Below are 21,367 nucleotides of genomic sequence, written 5' to 3'. Positions count from 1 at the left end.
TGTATTTGATACAATATGTTAAATTTTTATTGGGTCTATTAATCTGTAATGCTGTACAAATCGTGTAAAAATCAATCAACCATTTTAGTAAAGCTAAGTTCTATCAAAAATACGAAAATATAGCAGAAATTATACATAAATTGACTCAGTTCTATTAATTTGTGTTAGGAATATCAAAAATTTATTTACGGTACTTAAAACGTCATGCTTTCCAGTTAACTTGCGAAGTAAAATTAAGACAAGTCAGACTTCCACTTGTAGGGCAAAACGATTTATTTTCAAGATGTTGCAGTAAAAAGTAACAAATATCATGCCGCAGACCGCGCGAGTTCAGTGCTAGTGGGACGCTAAAAAAATTTATAACTTGCGCAGGACGAAGCAACCACGCTGGGAGTGCAGACACTTCAACACGTAGATGTAAATTTGTATTAACGGAATTGTGTCTGGGTTTGAAGACAGAAGAACAAATGCAGTTGTCTTGGAATGGAGCTCGTCGTGGTCAAAGCACCATTCAAATGCAGAGCAAACGCAGCTAGGCAGTTGAAAGAGTCCACACTCCAGGGCATGGCTAGTTTGCAATCATCCAGTCGTGGTCTCGGCGCCTATTGATAACGCGCCAGCTTGGGCAGGGGCGCAAAGGAGGTAGGTATAACCGTAGAGCTGATGGCTTGGGACCTGAGAGGATGAGTTTGAAGCGTTATTCACGAAATCCTTGGGATCGCGCCAGCACTTACCGCCAGAAGAGAGAGCTTCCTCGCTTAAGCTCCCCGCGAACTTGCAAGTCGTTCCAACAGTCCACCCAGTTCTTGTAGGCCGGCATAATAGGCGGTTGTCCTGCCATCAGGCGCGAGCCACTTACCGCCGAGCAGGTAGAGACCACCTGCAGTGGATACAGCAGGCTGGAAACAGCAAACTGTGTAAAGCCAGCGTTGTACTGCCTGCCCAACTTGTCCTTGATGACGTATTTGTTCAGGATGTAGATGGTAGAGCTGCTCAGCACAAGACAGGCCACATCGCACAGCAGCTTTGGCACCAGGCCAGCGAAGAAGCCCGCTATTCCTTCAGTCTTCCAGATCTCAGCAACGGAACCCACAATGGAAGTGTACAAGGTTTCGCGGCCGACGAACTGCGCCATCATGCGCAGCGAGATCACGTGGAACGGATGAGAGGCCACAATTCCGCTAACCGTCAGAACAATGTCTCGCTTGAGACTCGACTTGAACTGGACGTACCTGCAAGAAACAAAAGCAGAAGTCGCACGGCGATCACGGGCACGTGAATCCAAAGACTTGCATCTCCTCCTCACTGATCTGCGAGTCGTCTTTGATCTCCTCCGGTTGCTCCAGGCCCAGTTTGTCGACCACGCGCTCGCTCACCACCATGGCCACCAGGGAGCCCACCAGTTTAGGGGCCAGACCGCGGTAGCAGCCGTAGAGGCCGTCAACCCGCCGTATGTGGCCAGCTGCAGGAACAAGAAATAAGAACGTTATCCACCTTTGGCCGCAAGCGGAACTTTATACCCACCGTACTGGAAGATGTTCGGCAGCTTCATGATCGGCTTGCCTAGCAGCGACTTGCCGGGCATCGCAGCGATGGGCTCGTAGCCCAGTTGGATGAGCGTCTTGGAGTACTCGAACGGATGCAGGGCGGCGCTGACGCCTAACCGCAGCCCGAAGCGGATCCAGCCATTGACCTCCGTCTCCTCGCCTCGGGCGTACTCGGGGAAGCCGGCCATTCTAGTTACGTGGTGGGGTGGTTGGGTGGTCTTGGTCTGATGACTGCTGATGCCGATGGACGCACTTTGTCGCTTGGAATTTGGATGGACCGCTGTGCGAGAGACGGGAAAGTATTAGACCGGTGGCCCCCCACACTCGGCTTCAAAGTCGACGGGCGATTTGAAAATTTAACTTTTATTATTACAAAATTCTCCTGACAGCAGTGTGGCCGGGTGCGCTGTTGTTGTCTAATACCGGCAATCGATTTCGCAATCGTTATCGATATTTGCTGAGAGCACGAGGTGCAAAATTCCGTGCGCTTAGACTTGCACCACCTCTAGAGCTTTGGAAGTGCCGCCAGCTTTTCCGTCCATCACTATCAGCGTGGGAGCTGCTATGTAACATGCACAGGTATTTGTTGAACATTTCGTATATTGGCACGAATTTTCGGTAAGCATTGCTACAACTCAGTGTGCTGCGTTTCGCTAAACCCTACCTCAACCCGCAGTGGTATTCAGAAGACGGTGAATAAGTTGGAGCAGTCGCGCCTTGATACCCAGTCGATTCAGGGCTGTTTGGAGTTGGCGCTTCGGGTGTTCCATCCCATAAACGAGATACAGACCGTGCTCTCGAGTCGGTAAGTGGTAGCAATGAATGCCATCTGTGGAGCCTACAGTCCCAGGTCACTTTCAGCACAGACGCGGGTGTTCACGCCCTTCACTCGACGGTGCACGTCGATCTGGAGCGGTCTAATGGGCAGCCCTACGACAATGACACACTAGTTGGGGTCCTTAACCGGACCTTCGACAAGCAACGTCTTCCCATCCGCGTGCTCAGCAGTCAGTTGGTGGCCGACTCCTTCCACTGCCGCTACCACGCCACTGGACGCACCTACTTGTACCGTTTTGCCGTCGCAAAAGACCCACCCACGGCAGACCAAAATCTCAGGAACAAGGCCTACGAAGCCTTCATACCCGTGGAGGAGATCGATCGCTGTTACTTTCTGCAGTAAGACATCCTTGCAAGACTCAGACTTGGTACATAAGCACGTTTTTTACCACAGATCCGCAAGCTTTGACATCGAAAGAGTACAGGCTGCATCGCGCATGTTCATTGGCGTCCACGACTTTCGCACTTTTATGAGTGTCAGCCGGCAGAAAGGGCCTAGTCGGGATCACCCTATGTTCACGGTGCGCAAAGTGGACGAAATCGATATACGTCCAGGTAGATCACTTGCTTTGGCCCCGAACGCCTCTCTGGCGGCCGAAATCTACAACTACTGGGACATTGAGATCAAGGCCAAGTCGTTTCTGTACAAGCAAGTAAGGCGCATTGTCGGCGCGTTGATCGCCCTGGGCAACGGCCGCATCGACGAGCGGTGCCTCTACCAGATGCTGACCATTCCCTCGAAGAACTCGTGGGACCATCGCGTGCTCTTAGCGCCGGCCTGCGGGCTCTATCTGTGCCGCGTGCACTACCGTGAAACAAACAACTAACGCCGCAGAATGATACTGCTGTACGAGCTGCAAAAGCGGCTGGCCAACTTAAGACCAACCACTACAGTCGTGACCACTCCCACCGGCGCACGCTTTATTGAGCGGAGGTCCTCCGGCAGCGAGGATGTCACATCCTCCTCGCAGCAGATGGAGCCGCGTCAATACGGTTTTGTAGTGGATACGAAGCCCGACGCTGTGCCCGCCTGCATTCTGAGCGACTTTCTGTACCTGGGTTCCCAGGACGCAGTCTGCGCGGAAAATGTTGTGAAGTACAGGATAACTCATATTCTAAGCATCGGCATACAGACGCCGGATGTGGAGTGGCCGACTCCAGTGAAATGTAAGTACTTGCCCTGCTTGGATTTGCCGGAAACCGACCTGACGCACTACGTCTTGCCCGTGTCCCTTGATTTTATCGACGAGGCCCGCCGGTCGCAGGGTTGCGTGCTCGTGCACTGCAACGCCGGCGTTTCGCGGTCCGCCTCAGTGGTCATCGGCTATTTAATGCATCGCCGGGACATGAGCTACGAGGATGCGTACAATCTGGTTAAATCTTGGAGGCCAAGCATTCAGCCCAATGCGGGATTCATGCAGCAGCTAAAGGTCTCCGCTAAAACCTAGGTAGCTTTAGACATTGCAGTAAGCAGCTTGATTTGGTGTCCAGCTTTTCTAGCATCGTAAGCCACACTTGTTGTACAATACAACGCCCTTAGGCCACGAAACACTTCAGTGTTAAACATAAACAAAGAATGAAATCTCTATTTGGTAAGTTGGCAAAAATTTGGTACAGATGTTCAAATACGTTTATCGAGATACTTGAATGATATGGTTTCTCGCGAAATTTACACGAGGGTGCCCAGGTGTTGGATGTCCGTTTTCGAAACCTCCGAATGTGTTTCTGCGGAACAAAATTTTCTCCGAAGGACGGTTGAGGTAGGAGGATCTGGGGATCTGATCACGTTGAACATTTGCTTTGATAATCCCTTGTCGGTCACAAGTCGATCCTTCAGGTTCCTGTCCACCAGTTCTTGTTGCGTCGCGCGGCAATTGGGGTGGCCCATTAAAATTGGCGTCCGCTTCATAGAGTGGTGGAGATCATCTGGTGGGCTTTGTTGTACTTCTTCAGTTTCTTCGCTTTCAACCGCGGCAGCGCATCCTAGATCGCCTCCAGATACCGTTGTCTCGAATTCGCGACCCAAACATTCGAGCACACCCAGCTTCGCTTTTAGCTGTTCATTGGCCGTGAAAAGCTTCCGTTCCACTCGGTGGATATCCGCCACCTGAGCCGCTAGCTCTGTATCGAGTCTATCGATTTGCAGTAGCACTTCGCTCTTCGTTTGGTAGGCCTGCTTCACCTGGTGCCTACGCACCTTGGCGTGCATGCTGAGCAACAGCTCCTCCTCCCGCTGCAGTAGCTTGTTTAGCGCGTGAATTTTTTCCAGCCAGTAAAGGCAAATCTCGTCGTTGAAAGTGTCTCCATCGTTTGGCGTTCGGTAGTCCTTTTCTGCGAAGAGAAGCAGTGCTTTGTAGACTTCTTGAATACCTGCCCCAATTTCTTAATTACCATTCTCGTGTAATCTATGTGTTTCCTCTTCGAAGTCTTCAAGGCCTGACCCGTTTTCCTGGGGCTCGTCCAAGTCCTTCAGATATGTCTCAAGCAGGTAGTTTTTACCCAACTCTCGTTCCCGCACCCGGTGCTTCTCCTCCTCGATTTTCAGAATCTGTCTGTCCTTCTCACTATGAAAAGTCGTCGATCGATGTCAAAAACATTCGGAGGAGTCCTGCATAACTTACTGCAACATGGACATCTGGTGGAGTATGGTCTCATCTTGGGCCAGGATAATGTTCAGCAGACTCTCGTTCGGGGTCAAATGGTGGTTCCTCTGCTGTAGTTTCCGGCTCTTCTTTGGATGCTTAATGTTGGTGTTTTCCGCGATCTTAGTAGACGGCAGCACCTTGTGCCGGCCCCGCCGACGGAAGCGCATGTTCCGCGAACTGTCCACTGGACTGCCCATCCCACTGTCCTTATCCGTTGTCGGCGTGTGCTTGCGGGCCGAAGAGGCCAAATGGCGAAGCTCAAGTTGGTACTGTGCAAGAACATAGGGGTGAGAAAAGTTGCATTTAAGGGGAGCACTTTCCTTACATCCTCCTTCGGTAATGCGTGACGGCTGGTGATTACATCAAAGAGCCTGGCACTACCGTCTAAGTACTCCTCGTAGTGCCGCTGTTTTTGCACGATAGCAAACTCCTGTGGACTCTGGGCGAGATGTTTTTGGCTGGGCTCTGGCCTCAGATGAACAGCGAGACCGCCTTCCTCAGGAAACGCATCTTGTTGTACGCGTTGGTAGCTGATCAACGCGCAGATTAGATCTGCACAGGTGGTGCCGGCGTCTACGCCGGATATCCAGTGCTCTTCGCCGTCGATCCAAATAGACAGGTTGTCGGACAGCGAGGACAGGGAGTCGTCGTCTCCTGGCGCTGCCAAGCTCTGCTGCCCAAGCCTATCAACTGCTGCCTCACTGGTCATTATGTCTGCTGGCATTCTGTGGAAGCAACGCGTAAAAGAGGGTTAGCCAATCGAACACTTGGGGTATGCAAATCAGATGTTGTATAAGACCCGACGAAAACAAAACATTCGGTGTAATTTATGCAGCTTAACCGTTTGTAAGCTGAGCAGACAATTGGCTAACAGTTCTTCTTTAGAATCTGGTGCGCCTGCGCTGGCCGCTCTCTCCGGTTCCGTCCGTTAACAACGTGTCAAGATCGGCAATTAGCCAATTATGCAGATCTGTGGTAACGAGATCGCGGACCACCTAGAACCAGCTCCTCGCCATGTAAACACTGAAGTGGATGACTCATGTGGGCTGTGGAACGGTTACGAGTCCCTGGCCTGTTACGGTTTCAACTTTCTCGCGCTACACCTGCCTTACTGAAGACCGATACTCGACCAACTTTCCGCTGCAGACCACGTCTTACCAGCGCGCTCGGCCTCATCGCCGCAACTGAGGCACTGAGCAAACAAGTCTGTCTTAAAAGCAACTCCATTCGGCTAAGAGTAAGCCAGGGAAGCGAAAGAAGCCAAGAGCAGCGAAAACAGTGGCCCAAACGCACAGTAAGAGGCCAGCTCTCCACACCAGCGATTTGTCGGAGAAACACCTTTTGTCTTTCTCTTTGAGAGTTACATTACGGTATCGTGGGTAAGTTTATGGCCACTCCCCGCCGCAGTTGATGCTACACCGAGATATTCTTTGCCGCAAGGCCTGGCTTTCGCTACTATTATGAAAGATGGAGGGAGGTTTACTACTAGTATAATTACTTTAGAGTCGGGCCTTTAACAGTGCGATAAACGGAGCCGAGACTCGGAGATCGGCCCGGTGGTGCACGGAGCAGCTACGAAACCACACTGACTGCGACTCCAGCAGACTTAATTGTTGGCTACCCGAAACTCCGAGCCCAACTAGTCGATTATTATTTCGGACCAAACAAGTATAGACGTCTCCATCCGAGGTAAACTAATTTTTAGATACTCTGTACGGCCCAGACCGCAAACGGAAATATTTCGAGCCTTGTTTCCATCTGTCTTCGCGTTGAGGGCTTGGGTCATTATAAATCAACAATTCCCAGCAATTAAGTCGAGAAAACATGGAAATGGAAAACTCGAGCCATTACCACTAAGAGTCACTAATGTAGTTGGGAGAAATCTAAAAAGTAACTTTGGCAAATCAACCAGTCTTTTGCGAGGCAGATTGAATATTCTCCTCAAGGAATCAGCTACCCAAGTGTTCCTTTAGTAATACCTTTTCTGAATAGCTTTGTTTTACAAGATCAAACAGTCGAGCCTGTTGGAAAAGATAACAAGAACGGACGACCAACTACGGGACTGATTGGCCCCGGGAGCTCAGGGTATTGCCTTCCTCCGGCTGCCAAGTCACTCACCGATTCGGATTCAGTTTTCGCAGTCAGTGCGGTTTCTGTTTTCTTTTGATAGTTTGCTTGGCTTTTGGCCTTTCATTTTCATGAGTTACAGTTGAGGTTCTTCGATTTGGATACCCAAAGACAACACTAAACCGGTATGAATTGCATGCATAATGCATAAATGTGTGCCACTTAGTGCATTTATGTCTGCACACGTTCGGGTGACTGTGGATACATACCTGTGGAGCACAGGCTTGGTGTTGTAAGGCTTACAGATTTATAAGTCAGGCGTTACTAGGTGCGACCGAGTCCCAAAACTTGAGCTACACCTGCCTGCTCTTGGAGCGACTCTGCAAGCATTACCAAACTTGATTAGTGAATTTCTCGAAAACTCATTCGATTTAATAGGTGATTTGCAAAGGTGCCACTTTGGGAAATGCGAAACGTTCTAAGGGTTCCCTGTATCAAATTTCCATTGTTTTGGCTTTTGTTGTTGGTCAGGCCGGTCCGGTTGAATCACCTGCGAAAAGAGGCCGCCTTAAGGGTATCCTGTGAGGCCACTGAAGGGGCAAGCCTATCCAGGCAGCTGCTTATACAAAACATAATGAAATCAAAAGCTTTGGGCCACTGATTGGCATATTACGACATCTCGGCCTCGGCTCCAGCTGGATCTCTCTCCTCTTCAACGGATCGCTCGCTGAAACGCGCTCAAAACAAGTTGTTCGGTCACCTTCTCAGTCGCAAACTGATGCATGACGATGACGACGACGATCAGTTGCTGAACAAACGCTAGCGAGCGCGGTTGAGATCGAGCCAAGTTAACGTGCGCTCAGAACCAGAACGGATTGTATCGAATCGTTTTGGACTGGATTGGTGTTCAAATCTGGCCAAAAAAACAATCTTTGTGTGTGTACAGGTATTCGAAAAGCGGTCATTCTTTTAAGTGCGCCCACAATGGTCTACAAAAAACAATCGATCTGTAGTTGAACTACCCAAAAACTGTGATCTGTGTTTACACATAAATAAGTACATGAATGTGGTCCACACACACAATTAGGGCATTGGATAGATGCGAATCCGCTTTCCACAAGGAAATTACGTCAGTTTCCTCTTTGGCATCGGTTTCGGCATCCCAATCCGCGGTCCCAACATTGCCAGCCAATGCAGCAAACTGGCTCGCCGATTATGGCAGTTGCAGCTTACGGTTTTGGCCAAGATGTACATACTTGACTCTGGCCCAGAGTTGGGGGCGCGGGCGTGACACGGCCCGAGATTCCCATGCTTATGCGCTGACCTTGCTGCGGATGTGCGGCTCTCGTGCTGCATGGCCGTGCACGCAGCCATCTCTGGGGCCACGCCAAACTGGTTTTGCTTCCTTAGTCCGCCTAGAGGCTACCCACATAAATATGCAAACAAACGCCGTATATACGAATTTCCGAATGTGAGGGCAGCGGCAGGCCGTGGTACATGGCCGCAAACGTAGCCAAGTATGACGGATAAGTATAAGTGTTGTCATTACCGAACCGAACCAAATTGACGCATGCGCGACGGTGCCAAATAATTGCAAACGATAAACTGACGACTTTTGTTGGCTTTTCCCCAGGCACACGGCGCCGATGAAAGCTGCAGCCAAACGGAGCCAAGATGCCGCGCAAGCTGCTTAAATTCCTGATCATCTTCGACAACACCTCCCTGCTGTACTTCCCGGGCCAGTTCCTCTCCGGACGCGTGCTGATTGAGTTGCAGGACGAAACCCCGGCTTTGGGCCTCCACTTTCATGTGGTGGGGGAGGGCGTGGTGCGCAATGGTCGGCGGCAGGAGCGGACGTACGACAAGGAGAACTACATCGACTTCCGGATGCGGCTCCTGGGGGACGTGGACCAGGGTGGTCCAGCCATACTATCGCCGGGAATTCACAGCTTTCCCTTCAAGCTCGGTCTCCCGCTGGGCTTGCCATCCACTTTCCTGGGTCGTTACGGCTGGATTCAATTCTACTGCAAGGCGGCGCTGCGCGAAAACAACGGAATCATCCACAAGAACCACCAGGTCTTCATCGTGATGAACCCCATCGACCTGAACCTTGAGAAGCCCATCTTGGCAGTAGGTAGCATCTCAAACCCTTCTTGGTAAAAAGCTCACAACCGGCCCTTTTCAGCAACCGTTCACCTGCGAAGTAGAGCACAAACTGGGAGTTGTTTGCGTGGGCGGAGGTCAAATTAAGTGCAGGGTGTCCCTGGACCGCGGAGGCTATGTGCCTGGTGAAAACATTTTGATCACCGCCTTCATATCCAACTACAGCAATGTGTCCATTAAGCGAACAAAGGCGTCGCTCACCGAGGTGGGTTCCAGCTTCCATTGCATCATTGATTCGATTTAATTCCGAACTTTTTCCATCCAGACCATCGAATATTTGGCGCGCGGGAAAGTTGTGCAGACGGAGAAGCGGGAGCTGGCTGTCCTGGTACGCGGCAAGATCCGTCCTGGGGGCAAGGATGAGTGGCATAACGAGCTTTACGTACCGCCCTTGCCGCCAACCAACCTGCATGGCTGTCACCTAATAAAGATATCTTACGACGTCTTCTTCGTCATCGAGCCCAAGTCCATGGAGAAGGAGATCAAGCTCCAGCTTCCCATCGTACTGGCGACGTACCCGTTTCGGCACTCTGGAGATGCAGCGAATGCAAATACCTGGCCGGAGTCGGTGCTGAAGCCTGACACCCACACCCACTATCCGTCGACGCTGCCCATATTCCGGCCCTGGTTGCACGAGAAGCCCACCGAGGCATAGCTTCAAGCCCTGGGCTCCCGGTCCACCGTACATCATAGTTTTGTTAACAACGACTTGCGCCATACATTGATTTAAACTTATTTAACTCGAATCTACAATTTCTAGTGTGTTTACCCTGTGCATCTTTGGTTTACTCGTTTCTGAACCTTTGTTCATGACTAACCAATGTCATAATCAATTTACAATAATTTCTTAATGATCAAACATTGGGAAAAGTATTAAAATGCAAACGAAAATCGATATTGTGATACAATAATGTATAAATTCCAATAAGTTTTATTTTAAAACTAAATTAGGCTCACAATTGATTTTGACTTCACCACTTTCTAAATTTTGTTTTTGCAAAATGTCTAGCATACTTTAGGGATCGGATAAAAAATTACGCTGACAGATCTCGCTTTCTATTGGCCCGCCAATAGAATTCCCTCGTTCACGACAGTCACATTGAACCAAAAACAGCTGATTGATAGACCCTTGCAACGCTCTTTGGATACTTTCTAAGCTTTCTGTTCGCCTGGTACATCACAAATTGCCCAGCTTGGCAGGAAAACATGTGGTTGGCTTGATTACGCGATTCAGTGGGAAAAAGTAGAATTCACGGCATTGATTACCAGGAGAACAAAATTCATTAGCAAGTGCCTGACTTTAGATAAATACCCTCCTCAGGGGCGTAAGCAGATTTTTACCGAAAGGGGTCCGCAACGTTAAATGGGGGCCCTTGGCCCCTGAGCCCCTCCTCCAGCCGACTACCCCCCTGCGACCATACTGGACAGAACTAAATGTTGTTTGGGATTAACCGTTATAGCATAGAACATACCAAAATATGCGTCGGTACCTACTAAGAATTATGTTCGCCTGGTGTCTCAAAAAGAAAAATCTTCGATTTGCCAACCAACAAATCCGATTTTCTGCAGTCAATCTCGGTGATTTATGATTTCTGAACACCAGGCGAACAGAAAGCTTAGCAAGTGCCCAGCGATTTCAGCAAGTGTCTAGCGATCAGCTGTTTGTTTAAACATGGCTGCCGACGAAGCTTTATCCCTTTGTCATGGGCGTAGGCCGAACTCGGCCAAGGGGGGTCCAAAACGTTAAATGGGGGCTCTTGACCCCCAAACCCCTCTTTTTGCAAACTACGCATCTGCGACCACACTGGACAGAACTAAATGTTGTTTGGGATTAACCGTTATAGCATAGAACATACCAAAATATGCGTCGGTACCTACTATTAATTATGTTCGCCTGGTGTCTCAAAAAGAAAAATCTTCGAATTGCCAACCAACAAACCCGATTTTCTGCAGTCAATCTCGGTGATTTATGATTTCTGAACACCAGGCGAACAGAAAGCTTAGCAAGTGCCCAGCGATTTCAGCAAGTGTCTAGCGATCAGCTGTTTGTTTAAACATGGCTGCCGACGAAGCTTTATCCCTTTGTCAGGGGCGTAGGCCGAACTCGGCCAAGGGGGGTCCAAAACGTTAAATGGGGGCTCTTCACCCCCAAACCCCTCTTTTTGCAAGCTACGCATCTGCGTCCGCCCGGGACAGAACTAACTGTTGTTTGTGATTAACCGTTATAACAAAGAACATCCCAAATAATAGGTCGACGCCTACTAAGAATTATGTTCGCCTGGTGTCTCAAAAAGAAAAACCTTCGATTTGCCAACCAACAAACCCGATTTTCTGCAGTCAATCTCGGTGATTTATGATTTCTGAACACCAGGCGAACAGAAAGCTTAGCAAGTGCCCAGCGATTTCAGCAAGTGTCTAGCGATCAGCTGTTTGTTTAAACATGGCTGCCGACGAAGCTTTATCCCTTTGTCAGGGGCGTAGGCCGAACTCGGCCAAGGGGGGTCCAAAACGTTAAATGGGGGCTCTTCACCCCCAAACCCCTCTTTTTGCAAGCTACGCATCTGCGTCCGCCCGGGACAGAACTAACTGTTGTTTGTGATTAACCGTTATAACAAAGAACATCCCAAATAATAGGTCGACGCCTACTAAGAATTATGTTCGCCTGGTGTCTCAAAAAGAAAAACCTTCGATTTGCCAACCAACAAACCCGATTTTCTGCAGTCAATCTCGGTGATTTATGATTTCTGAACACCAGGCGAACAGAAAGCTTAGCAAGTGCCCAGCGATTTCAGCAAGTGTCTAGCGATCAGCTGTTTGTTTAAACATGGCTGCCGACGAAGCTTTATCCCTTTGTCAGGGGCGTAGGCCGAACTCGGCCAAGGGGGGTCCAAAACGTTAAATGGGGGCTCTTGACCCCCAAACCCCTCTTTTTGCAAACTACGCATCTGCGTCCGCCCTGGACAGAACTAACTGTGGTTTGCGATTAACAGTTATAACAAAGAACATCCCAAATAATGCGTCGGCGCCTACTATTAATTATGTTCGCCTGGTGTCTCAAAAAGAAAAACCTTCGATTTGCCAACCAACAAACTCAGTTTTTATTGCAGTCAATTGGAGATTGAGCGCCATTATTCTGAACCCCAAAAAGTGTTCAAATTATTTAGTTTGAAAGTATGCTAGACGATTTATTAATTAGGAACAATAGTCCGTCTGTTTTAAATTAATTTTTCGGTATACAAATAGTAGCAGTTTTTATAGATTTTTATTTATATATTTATATTATATATTTTTCTTTAATTACAAATAAAAACACTAATCCAATCATCGATAAGTCGCTAGTCATCGATTTCATCAGAAACATCGGGAGACAATTCCATCACTAGTTGATCCACAACATGAAAACAATTCCTATCTTTATCTGGATATTTCTGTTCCATGACGCCTCCAGCGACTGTGGCTGCCAGAAGCTCGACCGGAAGACAACGCCGGCTGAGGATAAGACGCCGCTGCCAGATCAAGTGTGTCAGCGACGGGCGCAGGGCGGCAGCCACTACCGGGATTACTATGGGGAACTAGAACCAGAAATCGCGGACATGTCGCTCATTCCGGGCGGAAACTATCTGTTGGGCACCGACAGTCCACACTTTCCGGCCGATCGGGAAGGTCCAGAGCGTAAAGTGAAGCTGCAAGACTTCTACATCGACAAGTACGAGGTATCTAACGACGCCTTCGCGAAGTTTGTCTTGGACACCAACTACATCACGGAGGCCGAGCGCTTTGGCGATAGTTTTCTGTTCAAGAGCCTACTGAGTCCATCGAAGCAGAAAGAGTTGGAGGACTTCCGAGTAGCCAGCGCCGTTTGGTGGTACAAGGTGGCCGGGGTGAGCTGGCGCCATCCCAACGGCGTGGACAGCGATCTGCAGAACCTGGGGCGACATCCGGTTGTGCACGTTTCATGGCGCGACGCTGTGGAATACTGCAAGTGGGCGGGAAAGCGACTGCCCACCGAGGCGGAATGGGAGTCCGCATGTCGCGGCGGCAAGGATCGAAAACTGTACCCGTGGGGAAACAAACTGATGCCCAGGGGCGAGCATTGGACGAACATCTGGCAAGGCGACTTTCCCGATGGAAATTTGGCTGACGATGGCTTTGAGTTTACCAACCCAGTAGACACCTTCCGACAAAACGTCTACGACTTGTACAACATGGTGGGGAACGTCTGGGAGTGGACGGCCGATCTGTGGGACGCGAACGACGTGAGCGACAACCCGAACCGCGTGAAGAAAGGCGGTTCCTACCTGTGCCACAAGTCATACTGCTACCGGTACAGGTGCCCGGCCCGATCCCAGAACACGGAGGACAGCTCGGCCGGCAACCTGGGCTTCCGGTGCGCCAAGAATGCGTAGGCAGTGATCACGATAATATTTATATACTTTGTAAAAAATAGCTCTTTTATATACAAATGTTAAATACAAAATCTACAAAAATTTGATTTAGCAAGTCAAAGTTTAAATGTCCTTACGACTTAGTATTGACAAAAGTCCACTCATGAAAAGAGGGAAGATTGGGGAAGATATTATATAACAATGGTTCGTTTAAAACTAGAAAATGGATTATTAGTCACACAGAGTTGTAAACATTTGATTCCATATATGGCATTAAAAGCAATCACATTGTGTATAAAATGGCGGAAATGAAAAAACCCTTATCCCTTAAAAGTATAAAAAGCTTACATATAGCAATATAAAGCCTTCTAGCGCAGTCGCCTTCCTGATGCTGCCTTAATGGAGGATCCCGCACAATAGAATCTGGCTAATCCCTTTCATCGGCTGAAACAGACGGGCAAATGTTTAAAAAAACATGTGATACTTCTTATATTAAATGGATCTTGCGGATGACTCACTGGACAATAAACGCATTGCTGTGGCTCTCCCAATGTTCGTGCCTAACCAGATAGTCGTATCACTTCCAGTTGATGTACAAAAAGCATTTGGGGCAGTTGGGATACGTGAAGTTGTTGGAGTACGAGGACTTGTTTGGGTACGTGAGGTTCTGTGATCATTTCTGCACATGTTTGATCCTGGCGACATTTGTGGTGCGTTGTTTCCAGGAACGCGGGCATTAGTTCTTTTGTATCGTTCTGTCCCCATCTTCCTGTTTCGGGCAGCCCGCCGGCGCCTCATCTTGGCCAAGTAGTCTTCATTCGGTCTGGGTGGTGGATCAGGCATGAAGGGCATTGGTAGTCCCTCACGACGCCTATAATGGTAGTGCAAACGGTTAGCTAATCGGGAGCAGGCTGTGACCGCTTCATTCTTACGCTGCGGAGCAGGTCGTGCACTGGCCAACGCCAACGACTGGATTACTGTGGCGGTCCCATTGGGAGTTCTTAACCAGATAGTTGCACCATCCCTTCGTGTGAGTGTAGATAAAAAACTTGGTTCGCTTGTACGCGGGGTCCTGGGCGCATTTCTGGGCATGTTGGACCCAGCCAAGATTTGTAGTGCGATGTCTCTTACAACGCGGGCACTGTTTCCAACCTCGGATTTCTTTAGTGGTAACCCAGCTAATCACAGAAGGCTTTCTTTCGCTTTCATCGTCGTCCTCTGCGTAGTTTTCGGTCGCTTCCTGCGGATCGTCTGCGATTTCAATTGGTTCCTCCTCTAGAGTCCTGGCATCTGTGATGCACAGAGTATGTCCTCCGGTTTCGACTGGTTGGGATGAATGGGTGTGAAAGATAGTTTCGGCTTCGGTCGACGGAAACGGTGGCCACTGTTCCGAGTATATGTAGTAGTGGGCACTTTCGTCGACGCAAGTTTCGTGGTTTGCATCGAGCGGAATGTCTCGGAGGACGCCACAATGGAGGCACTTCATCGGCGGTGGCTTATTGCAGCAAAAACAGTGGCTCAAAGCACCTCTGAGGCAGTGAGAGCCAGCGTTTTGTTGGGCAGCACCACATCTACAGCACGCTTTACTCATCGTAACCCTTGAAAAGCACTGCAGATCCTCGAATTGAGTCAGCTATAATTCTCAATACACATACATACCTACATATGTGCCCGTTTTTTGTGTGGGTACTTTGCCAACAGCTGATCCGCGAATTGAGATCGAACCGTGCTGATCAACTTGCTCTTGCAAAAGCCATCGTTTTTGATGTGCATTTTTTAATGTAGCTTTTTGCACAAAGCATTACAGATTTTACTGTGCATTTTTAACCACCGTCCGTCAAGTACCAATTTTATAAGTAAGACAACGCGCGTAAGCTTAAGCGAAAAAGTGACCAGTTCTAAAAATACCAATAAAACTGTGATAAAATAAATTATTAGTGGTCACACTGGTAGGGGCAGCTTGTGGTTATCGATACCTAGCCATTGGCGCCAATTTTGAATCTGTCACATCTGTTTTATCATTTAAATAAAAAGGATATACCTGAAGTTTCCTTTGTATTAGCACTTTGTATTGAGAGGCCTACAATCTTTCAGATCAGTACTTGCTGAAAGTAGGATTTAGTATTCAAACGCCAATTTATTATTTATTTTTATTTTATTCCAAGTGTATAGTTTTTGATGGGGCTGGTCTCAAGGGGCCAGGCCTTCCTATGTAGTTCATATTACAAACAGTTTACTTGGTACTTTAAGATTTATGCGTGTATTTTCGTAAATTGCTGACTATCGTTGCCGCGGCGCAATGCAAAATGTAGAGTGTAAATCTTTCAGATTCTGACTATGCAAGTACTATATATGCGTGCTTAATCTAAGCAGATGGGTATGTGGTAAGACTTAACCTAGAGTATACAAAACTACGCTGAAATGCTTCACTGATACAACATTGCTTGTGCACATGGCATGGGGAGTATGGAAATATGCTAATTTACAATAGTCCGAGGCTGGGATGAGCATACTATGTACAGGATCAAAGACTTAGGCTAATCTGGTCCTAGGCTCTGACGGGCATCGGTCGATCGTGACTGCGGTGCTGTGCATTTTCAGATGTTTTGCTCAAAAATATCACAATGCAAAATATAAACGACAATCGGCGCTGTTTGCTGGGGAAAAGGAGGATATGCCAATTTCAGATTATGGTACATCTGCCAAAGCGTGGACGAAGCTGGAAGACTTGGCTGCATGCCTTTCAGCTAATACTGGGCTTGGGATCGGTCGGGTGGGGCTAGGGCTGCCCCGGAGTGACAGGACTTTTTCTTAGGCGCCCATGCCGGCAGTCGTGGACAGGTGCACGGCCTGCAGCATGACCGTCTTCAGTTCCCTGGCCAGGCTATTGATGTGCACCACCGAGTCGACCATCTCCTGGACCGCACTGCCGCTGGGAAAGTGCGCTGCCGCCTTCTTCGACTTGGTGACACAGGTCTTCAGGGCGTCGGAGAGGTCGTTGGTGCATCGCAGGATTTTCTCCCGCAGCGCTTCCTTCGAAATGTTTCGGTGGACGTTGTCGCCGATGGTTACTAAATTATGCGCGCTTACAACCACGAACTTTCCGTAGGCAATGAAGAACTTTGGTGGCTGGTTCTTTTCAACAGTCTCCAGGAATGAGTCAATAGCCTGCATTAGGTTGCCCATGTGCGTGGAGATCTGCTGCGCATAGTAGCGCACCAGCTTCTTGTCTTTGTCGGTCATCTCCGGCGACTTGCAGGGCGCAATGGGTGCCGTGGACGTGGCGGGTATCGATCCGGAAGTCCCACCCATGGCAGTGCTCTCGGCTGTGCGGATCACGGTGTCGAACTGTGTCTTCAGTCCGGCGGGAATGGCGTCACGCAGTGCCTGGTTCTTCCTGGCGGCCGCGTCCTTAGACTCGAATGCCACATAGTCGTAATCCTCCAGCCACTCGGCGCTTCCACGACTACCCTCACTTGCCCCTGTTGCAGAAGCCCCCTTCTGATCCGCGATCAGTTGTCGCTTGAAGAGCAGAGAGGCGTTGCCCTGAATGAAACTGGTAGTGGAGCGCACGTCTTCGGTTAGCGTTTGGGCACATGCCATCAATTGGTCCAGTGCGTCCGGTGGTCGGCAGCCGTGCTTGTCGTCGCTCCGGGAGAGCTGCTCCACGGACCAGCCACCCTGGGCGTCAAGGGATTCGGAAGAGTCGTGTATCAGCTTGTTGGCGTCTCGCAAAGCCCGCACCAAGGGTCTCAACTTTAGAGCTAGGCTGCGGTCTTCCGATCGGGTGGCATTGCCCAGGGCTCCCTCCCCGAACTCGGCCAGGTCGTGGAGAGCTGTGCGCAGACGCAAAGCAGCCAGTTTCAGCTCCATGATGGCCGGCTCTAGCTGGGCGCGGGTGCGCCAGTTTGGCACCACAAAGCTGAGCAGCCGGCTGATTGCGGAAGTCGTGTGGTGCTGCAGCTTGGCCAGTGTTTCCAACGCCGAGCTCAGCTCCAGCGGCAGTTCTTTGGAAGAGGTGACTGTTGCAGGAGTGGGGACCACTCGCTGCTCCTGCTCCTGCAGCGGGGGCAGCGGAAAGTCGTAAGCCAGACCACTCTGCTGGCGACGCACAGGAAGTGGATTGCGACGTGGGATGTCGTAATCGGGCATGTTGGCCAGCGAGGAACGATTCGAACTGGAGAAGCTCAACGAGAGGCTGTCGCTGGTCAGCAGCGAGGAGGCAGAGCTGCTCGGCGTCATTTGGGACATCTGCTGCTGGAGCATGCTGCTCCCGGAAATCAGGGGCCGTGGCACATCGTAAGACTCCTCCTCGATGGAGGCGGCCACGATCTTGAGCGATTCAAAGCGGGCGCCCAGGCTGGAGCTGGAGGTGGGAGTTCTGGGCGGAACGGCACTCCTGGAACTGTCGTAGTTCAGCGGGATGGGTGTGGCTGGCTTCGGTATGTCGTAGGTCTCGAATTCGCTGCCACTTCCGTTCTGGTGGGGGCCGGACATCATGGCTAGGTTCTGGTAGATGCTTTGGTTGCAGTAGATCTGCTGCTGGTGCGGCGTGCCTCGGCCTTCTCCTGCTCCAGTTTCAGTAACTGACCCTGGCGAGCAGTTGTAGATGTACACATCACCGTGCCTCTGCGGGGTAATAACCTGTCGAAGAAAAGGATAGTTAGAACGGGATTTCGGGAAGTTTGGGTGGCTTAGTCACCCGGACACTACTACTACTACTATTACGACCTCCTCCACCCCATACTGTTTGCACGCTAGTGGCTTATCGATTTTCCTGCCCTTCACGTCCGACACCCTTTCAAAAAAACCCCAAAGTAATCCTGTTGTTTAATAAATCAATCTGGGCGTGGCTGCGACTCCAGCTTACCTTCCTCGCGCTGCTCCTCCGACTCTCCTGCTTATCACATCTTGCAAAAATGCACTAGTATCAAAAATGGGCTATAAAACCAAAAATTCCGGCTTTGAAAAACGTCACCGTCGGAAGGGAAAACCAGACTGCGAGTGCAGCCCAAAAAGAGATAAGAAAGGTTGAGGAAAAGTCGGGAAAATGGTTGGGAAATTTCTCAACGCCTGCGCAGTGGTCTTCTGGGATATACAGGGACAGTTCAAAGGGGTTCAGTGTCAAGGTAAAGGGCGGTAAGTTCCAGAACACAAAAACAAACTATGGTACAATGATAATAATACTAAACCTATAACAAATAAAACAAGCCCAACAACGTTTTCCAATTTCCATTAAAAGAAAACTATTATATAAATTACTCGTATTTCCTAAATTAAAATTCCTTTGGATAGGTTAAGGGTGAGAGTTTGACTATATAATTTTGCCACCCCTTCAAATAATGCGATTCCAGGCCATATGTTGGCATAGATCGATGAAATATTACTTCGGCGGCATATGCCAAAATCATCAGTTTTCGGTGGGCCAGGCACGCACCGCAGAAAGACCACTCCCCTCGAAATGAATCGATTCCTAATTAGGGAAGCCGTTACGCCAGGAAGTTCCCCTCTAAAAAGGATCGTTTAATGGCGAAGCACTACCTGAAGGACTCTCGCGGTGGCAGGACTTCACCCCAATATGCTATGTCCTTCACTCGGTTCGGACCGCCTTTGTCTTGCCCCTTGAAATGCCAATTGACGCGTAACACGAGTCAACAAAGGCCTCAGTTAAATGCCAAAATAAAAGCAAACAGCTGCATCTGCGAATGAGGATCCCAAGAACACGGGGAGGGTTTTTGGACGTCATCTATCTAATCGGGAAATCAGGAGATCGGGCCAGCTGATCCGAGTCGGCAAGCGGGCATTTGAAGTGCCCACAGCAAGTCTCGGGACCAAGAAGACCACCTGAAAGGTGAGTAGGTCAGCCTCAAGAACTGCAATCAGTTGTGCAAGCCTTAAATGGAACAGGGCTCAGAAGGAGGGACCTATTGTCTCTATGGGTTTGGTTTCCTGGCGACCCACATGCTGGGACTCTCTTTTGCCAGCCGCCTCGCGTGACTTTTCCTGCTAGAAACATACTCTTTGTTTAGCTTAAGTGACCCAAATGAACGGCTTTTCCAAGGCATATATCAGAGATTTGTATATTTTTGACAGATTTCGGGCACTTCATGGGTTGGGCCGGCCGAAATAGACAGCCCATTAAAGTCCGGCCGGCAGCCTATTCGCTTTCCTAAACTTGTACGTGTACTTGTTCAATTAAACTGCCTCTTGATGGCCCACAGTTTGAGTTCCTTACAAGCCATGAAAAAAGGCCTAAAGATCTCTTACATGTCAAAGAGACTGTTTTTGTTCTTGTTTAAATTCCAAACCCGAAAACAGTAGCAAGCGCGAGATAATCATCTTCAGAGCTTCGAAGTTCGTTCCCTGCATTTTAATGATCCTTCAACACATTCTGAGCTGATCATCGCACACCTGCCCCCGTCTATCCCGCGGAGGGTAAGTAAGTGAAAGAACCATGTTGGGCCCACGCATTTCTCAGGTTCTTGGTCTGATCACAATTGCAGCATTTTCTCACGTACGAAACCAAACAAAAAATCAACAATTGTATGGAAAATGTTAATCAGGGGCAGCGGGGGATTCTTTCTCCGAAGGGACCTGCTGGGGAAAATCCCGAGCCAACCTAGGGGAGTGAAGAAATGTCGTTAAGTCGACCTTGTGTGTGGGACCCAAGCGGCGGAGATGATTTCACCGCTTTTGCAGCGAATCCGCATTGCCGGGCCAAAAGGAATCCTCCAGTCTTTCCGACTTTGGTCACGCACAAATCTCCGCAGAATCCGAAATAAAAAAGAGTTATTGTGGCTGCTTTGCCTGCATTTTTAACCATTTTTGGGCAGTAAAATAAAAATGACATGTTTTGCTCAAACACAAAGTCTCTTTCTTGCTCGTTTTGGATCTGGCCATAAATCTTCATTGGCCACTGGCCACTGGCCACTGGCCGGTGCAGAGCATTTGGCCACCTGACTCGGCTTGCTTGGCTTTATGGTCGATGCGTGACGGAGGTGGAATGGCTGGATCGAGTGGAGCTGTGGACCGAGTGGAGCTGTCTGTCTGTATGTGGGCTCAAGGAACTCGAAATTGTCACACAATCTGGCGGCGGCTGCTGCCTAACGGTGCAGGCGAGTTTTCCCCGCCAGCTGTAGAGCATGCCCATGTGGGATGACCGCGGTACGGATACCTGGCCTCCACTGCCCAGCGATGGCGCAACCTAGCCGCGAGACATTTCCGTTCTCAATTAGCTGAAGTTATATCGCTGGGCACAGGCGTTGTGACAGGTGAGTTAATAATAACTCGGACTCTAATGTTGAAAGACTTGGCCACTCCGGCACAACCATTTGCTTCACAGGCAACTACTTGCTCCTGTCGAGCCTTAGCATTGATCAAAGCCGTTCACACACGTCCCATGTAAATGGGTCAATAGTGCTTACTCAAAGCGGGGAATCTCTTCCACTTGATGCAGCCGGATGATGGGTCAAGTGCATGGCGAAGCCATTCCCCACATGGCTTTTAACGCCTTCGAGTGGACAGCCTCGCGTGGTGAGATTTTCCCGAGTCAATAAAATCGAACACGAACAAAAGGCAGCATTTAGTGCTCTTAGCTTTTATGGGCAAAAGGTTTCTCCAAGTCTTCGCCTCCGACGGCAACTCTGCCAACAACAACGAGCAATTTGCAGTGGGGCGGCCAAATCGCTGGCTCTCCTCCAGTTCGAATTTGAATTTATGGTTT

The 21,367-nt window shown here is 49.5% G+C and overlaps 8 protein-coding genes across 16 annotated transcripts in view; 4 read left to right on the top strand and 4 right to left on the bottom strand.

The window, feature by feature from the left end:
- Positions 1 to 249: 249 nt before the first annotated feature.
- On the bottom strand, positions 250 to 1,982 carry LOC108030151 (mitochondrial carrier homolog 2). Of its 2 annotated transcripts, XM_017102877.3 has the most exons (5): positions 1,921 to 1,982; positions 1,525 to 1,827; positions 1,294 to 1,462; positions 735 to 1,232; positions 250 to 675 (listed from the first exon to the last, which is right to left on the bottom strand). In XM_017102877.3, the coding sequence occupies exons 2-5, from the start codon at positions 1,733 to 1,735 to the stop codon at positions 603 to 605; spliced, it is 951 nt and encodes a 316-aa protein (XP_016958366.1). In that variant the 5' UTR covers positions 1,736 to 1,827; positions 1,921 to 1,982; the 3' UTR covers positions 250 to 602. The 2 variants fall into 2 exon arrangements, with proteins under 2 accessions (XP_016958366.1, XP_050742223.1); XM_050886266.1 differs by having other exon boundaries at positions 1,525 to 1,950.
- An 8-nt stretch (positions 1,983 to 1,990) lies between these two features.
- LOC108030163 (tRNA pseudouridine synthase-like 1) lies at positions 1,991 to 3,211 on the top strand. 2 transcript variants are annotated; one of them, XM_050886267.1, is made up of 4 exons: positions 1,991 to 2,126; positions 2,224 to 2,352; positions 2,409 to 2,723; positions 2,779 to 3,211. In XM_050886267.1, the coding sequence occupies exons 1-4, from the start codon at positions 2,119 to 2,121 to the stop codon at positions 3,209 to 3,211; spliced, it is 885 nt and encodes a 294-aa protein (XP_050742224.1). In that variant the 5' UTR covers positions 1,991 to 2,118. The 2 variants fall into 2 exon arrangements, with proteins under 2 accessions (XP_050742224.1, XP_016958385.1); XM_017102896.3 differs by having other exon boundaries at positions 2,027 to 2,165.
- A 9-nt stretch (positions 3,212 to 3,220) lies between these two features.
- LOC108030166 (dual specificity protein phosphatase 19) lies at positions 3,221 to 3,952 on the top strand. Its single transcript, XM_017102903.3, has one exon. The coding sequence runs from the start codon at positions 3,221 to 3,223 to the stop codon at positions 3,830 to 3,832; it is 612 nt and encodes a 203-aa protein (XP_016958392.1). The 3' UTR covers positions 3,833 to 3,952.
- LOC108030131 (arrestin domain-containing protein 4) lies at positions 3,420 to 10,154 on the top strand. 3 transcript variants are annotated; one of them, XM_017102857.3, is made up of 4 exons: positions 3,420 to 3,551; positions 8,730 to 9,226; positions 9,282 to 9,464; positions 9,525 to 10,154. In XM_017102857.3, the coding sequence occupies exons 2-4, from the start codon at positions 8,771 to 8,773 to the stop codon at positions 9,912 to 9,914; spliced, it is 1,029 nt and encodes a 342-aa protein (XP_016958346.1). In that variant the 5' UTR covers positions 3,420 to 3,551; positions 8,730 to 8,770; the 3' UTR covers positions 9,915 to 10,154. The 3 variants fall into 3 exon arrangements, with proteins under 3 accessions (XP_016958346.1, XP_016958354.1, XP_016958338.1); XM_017102865.3 differs by lacking the exon at positions 3,420 to 3,551 and adding an exon at positions 7,886 to 8,032; XM_017102849.3 differs by lacking the exon at positions 3,420 to 3,551 and adding an exon at positions 7,886 to 8,042.
- On the bottom strand, positions 3,944 to 7,705 carry LOC108030127 (ras association domain-containing protein 10). Its single transcript, XM_050886265.1, has 6 exons — positions 7,647 to 7,705; positions 7,366 to 7,476; positions 5,355 to 5,754; positions 5,006 to 5,298; positions 4,776 to 4,948; positions 3,944 to 4,715 (listed from the first exon to the last, which is right to left on the bottom strand). Exons 3-6 carry the CDS (start codon positions 5,751 to 5,753, stop codon positions 4,054 to 4,056), a joined length of 1,527 nt encoding a protein of 508 aa, XP_050742222.1. The 5' UTR covers position 5,754; positions 7,366 to 7,476; positions 7,647 to 7,705; the 3' UTR covers positions 3,944 to 4,053.
- Positions 10,155 to 12,617: 2,463 nt separating the features above from the next.
- LOC108030958 (formylglycine-generating enzyme) lies at positions 12,618 to 13,751 on the top strand. Its single transcript, XM_017104161.3, has one exon. It carries the CDS (start codon positions 12,655 to 12,657, stop codon positions 13,663 to 13,665), a length of 1,011 nt encoding a protein of 336 aa, XP_016959650.1. The 5' UTR covers positions 12,618 to 12,654; the 3' UTR covers positions 13,666 to 13,751.
- LOC108030942 (uncharacterized) lies at positions 13,673 to 15,540 on the bottom strand. 3 transcript variants are annotated; one of them, XM_017104143.3, is made up of 4 exons: positions 15,304 to 15,540; positions 14,577 to 15,253; positions 14,163 to 14,515; positions 13,673 to 14,088 (listed from the first exon to the last, which is right to left on the bottom strand). In XM_017104143.3, exons 2-4 carry the CDS (start codon positions 15,233 to 15,235, stop codon positions 14,072 to 14,074), a joined length of 1,029 nt encoding a protein of 342 aa, XP_016959632.1. In that variant the 5' UTR covers positions 15,236 to 15,253; positions 15,304 to 15,540; the 3' UTR covers positions 13,673 to 14,071. The 3 variants fall into 3 exon arrangements, with proteins under 3 accessions (XP_016959632.1, XP_043951035.1, XP_016959638.1); XM_044095100.2 differs by having other exon boundaries at positions 14,577 to 15,242; XM_017104149.3 differs by having other exon boundaries at positions 15,308 to 15,540.
- A 240-nt stretch (positions 15,541 to 15,780) lies between these two features.
- Positions 15,781 to 21,367, bottom strand: part of LOC108030184 (breast cancer anti-estrogen resistance protein 1) — a 29,812-nt gene continuing 24,225 nt past the window's right edge. For 2 of the 3 annotated variants that reach the window (XM_017102937.3, XM_017102945.3), the window contains exon 4: positions 15,781 to 18,288. In XM_017102937.3, the coding sequence (XP_016958426.1) occupies positions 16,456 to 18,288 (1,833 nt within the window). In that variant the 3' untranslated portion in view covers positions 15,781 to 16,455. Of the gene's footprint in view, positions 18,289 to 18,514; positions 18,650 to 21,367 lie in introns of those variants that run through there. The other variant, XM_017102954.3, reaches the window with a different exon arrangement.

The sequence above is a fragment of the Drosophila biarmipes genome, chromosome 3L (genome assembly GCF_025231255.1).
Source record: "Drosophila biarmipes strain raj3 chromosome 3L, RU_DBia_V1.1, whole genome shotgun sequence".
Classification (NCBI taxonomy): Eukaryota; Metazoa; Arthropoda; class Insecta; order Diptera; family Drosophilidae; genus Drosophila; species Drosophila biarmipes.
Note: the sequence above shows the minus strand (reverse complement) of the source record. Positions and strands in the feature narration are given on the sequence as shown.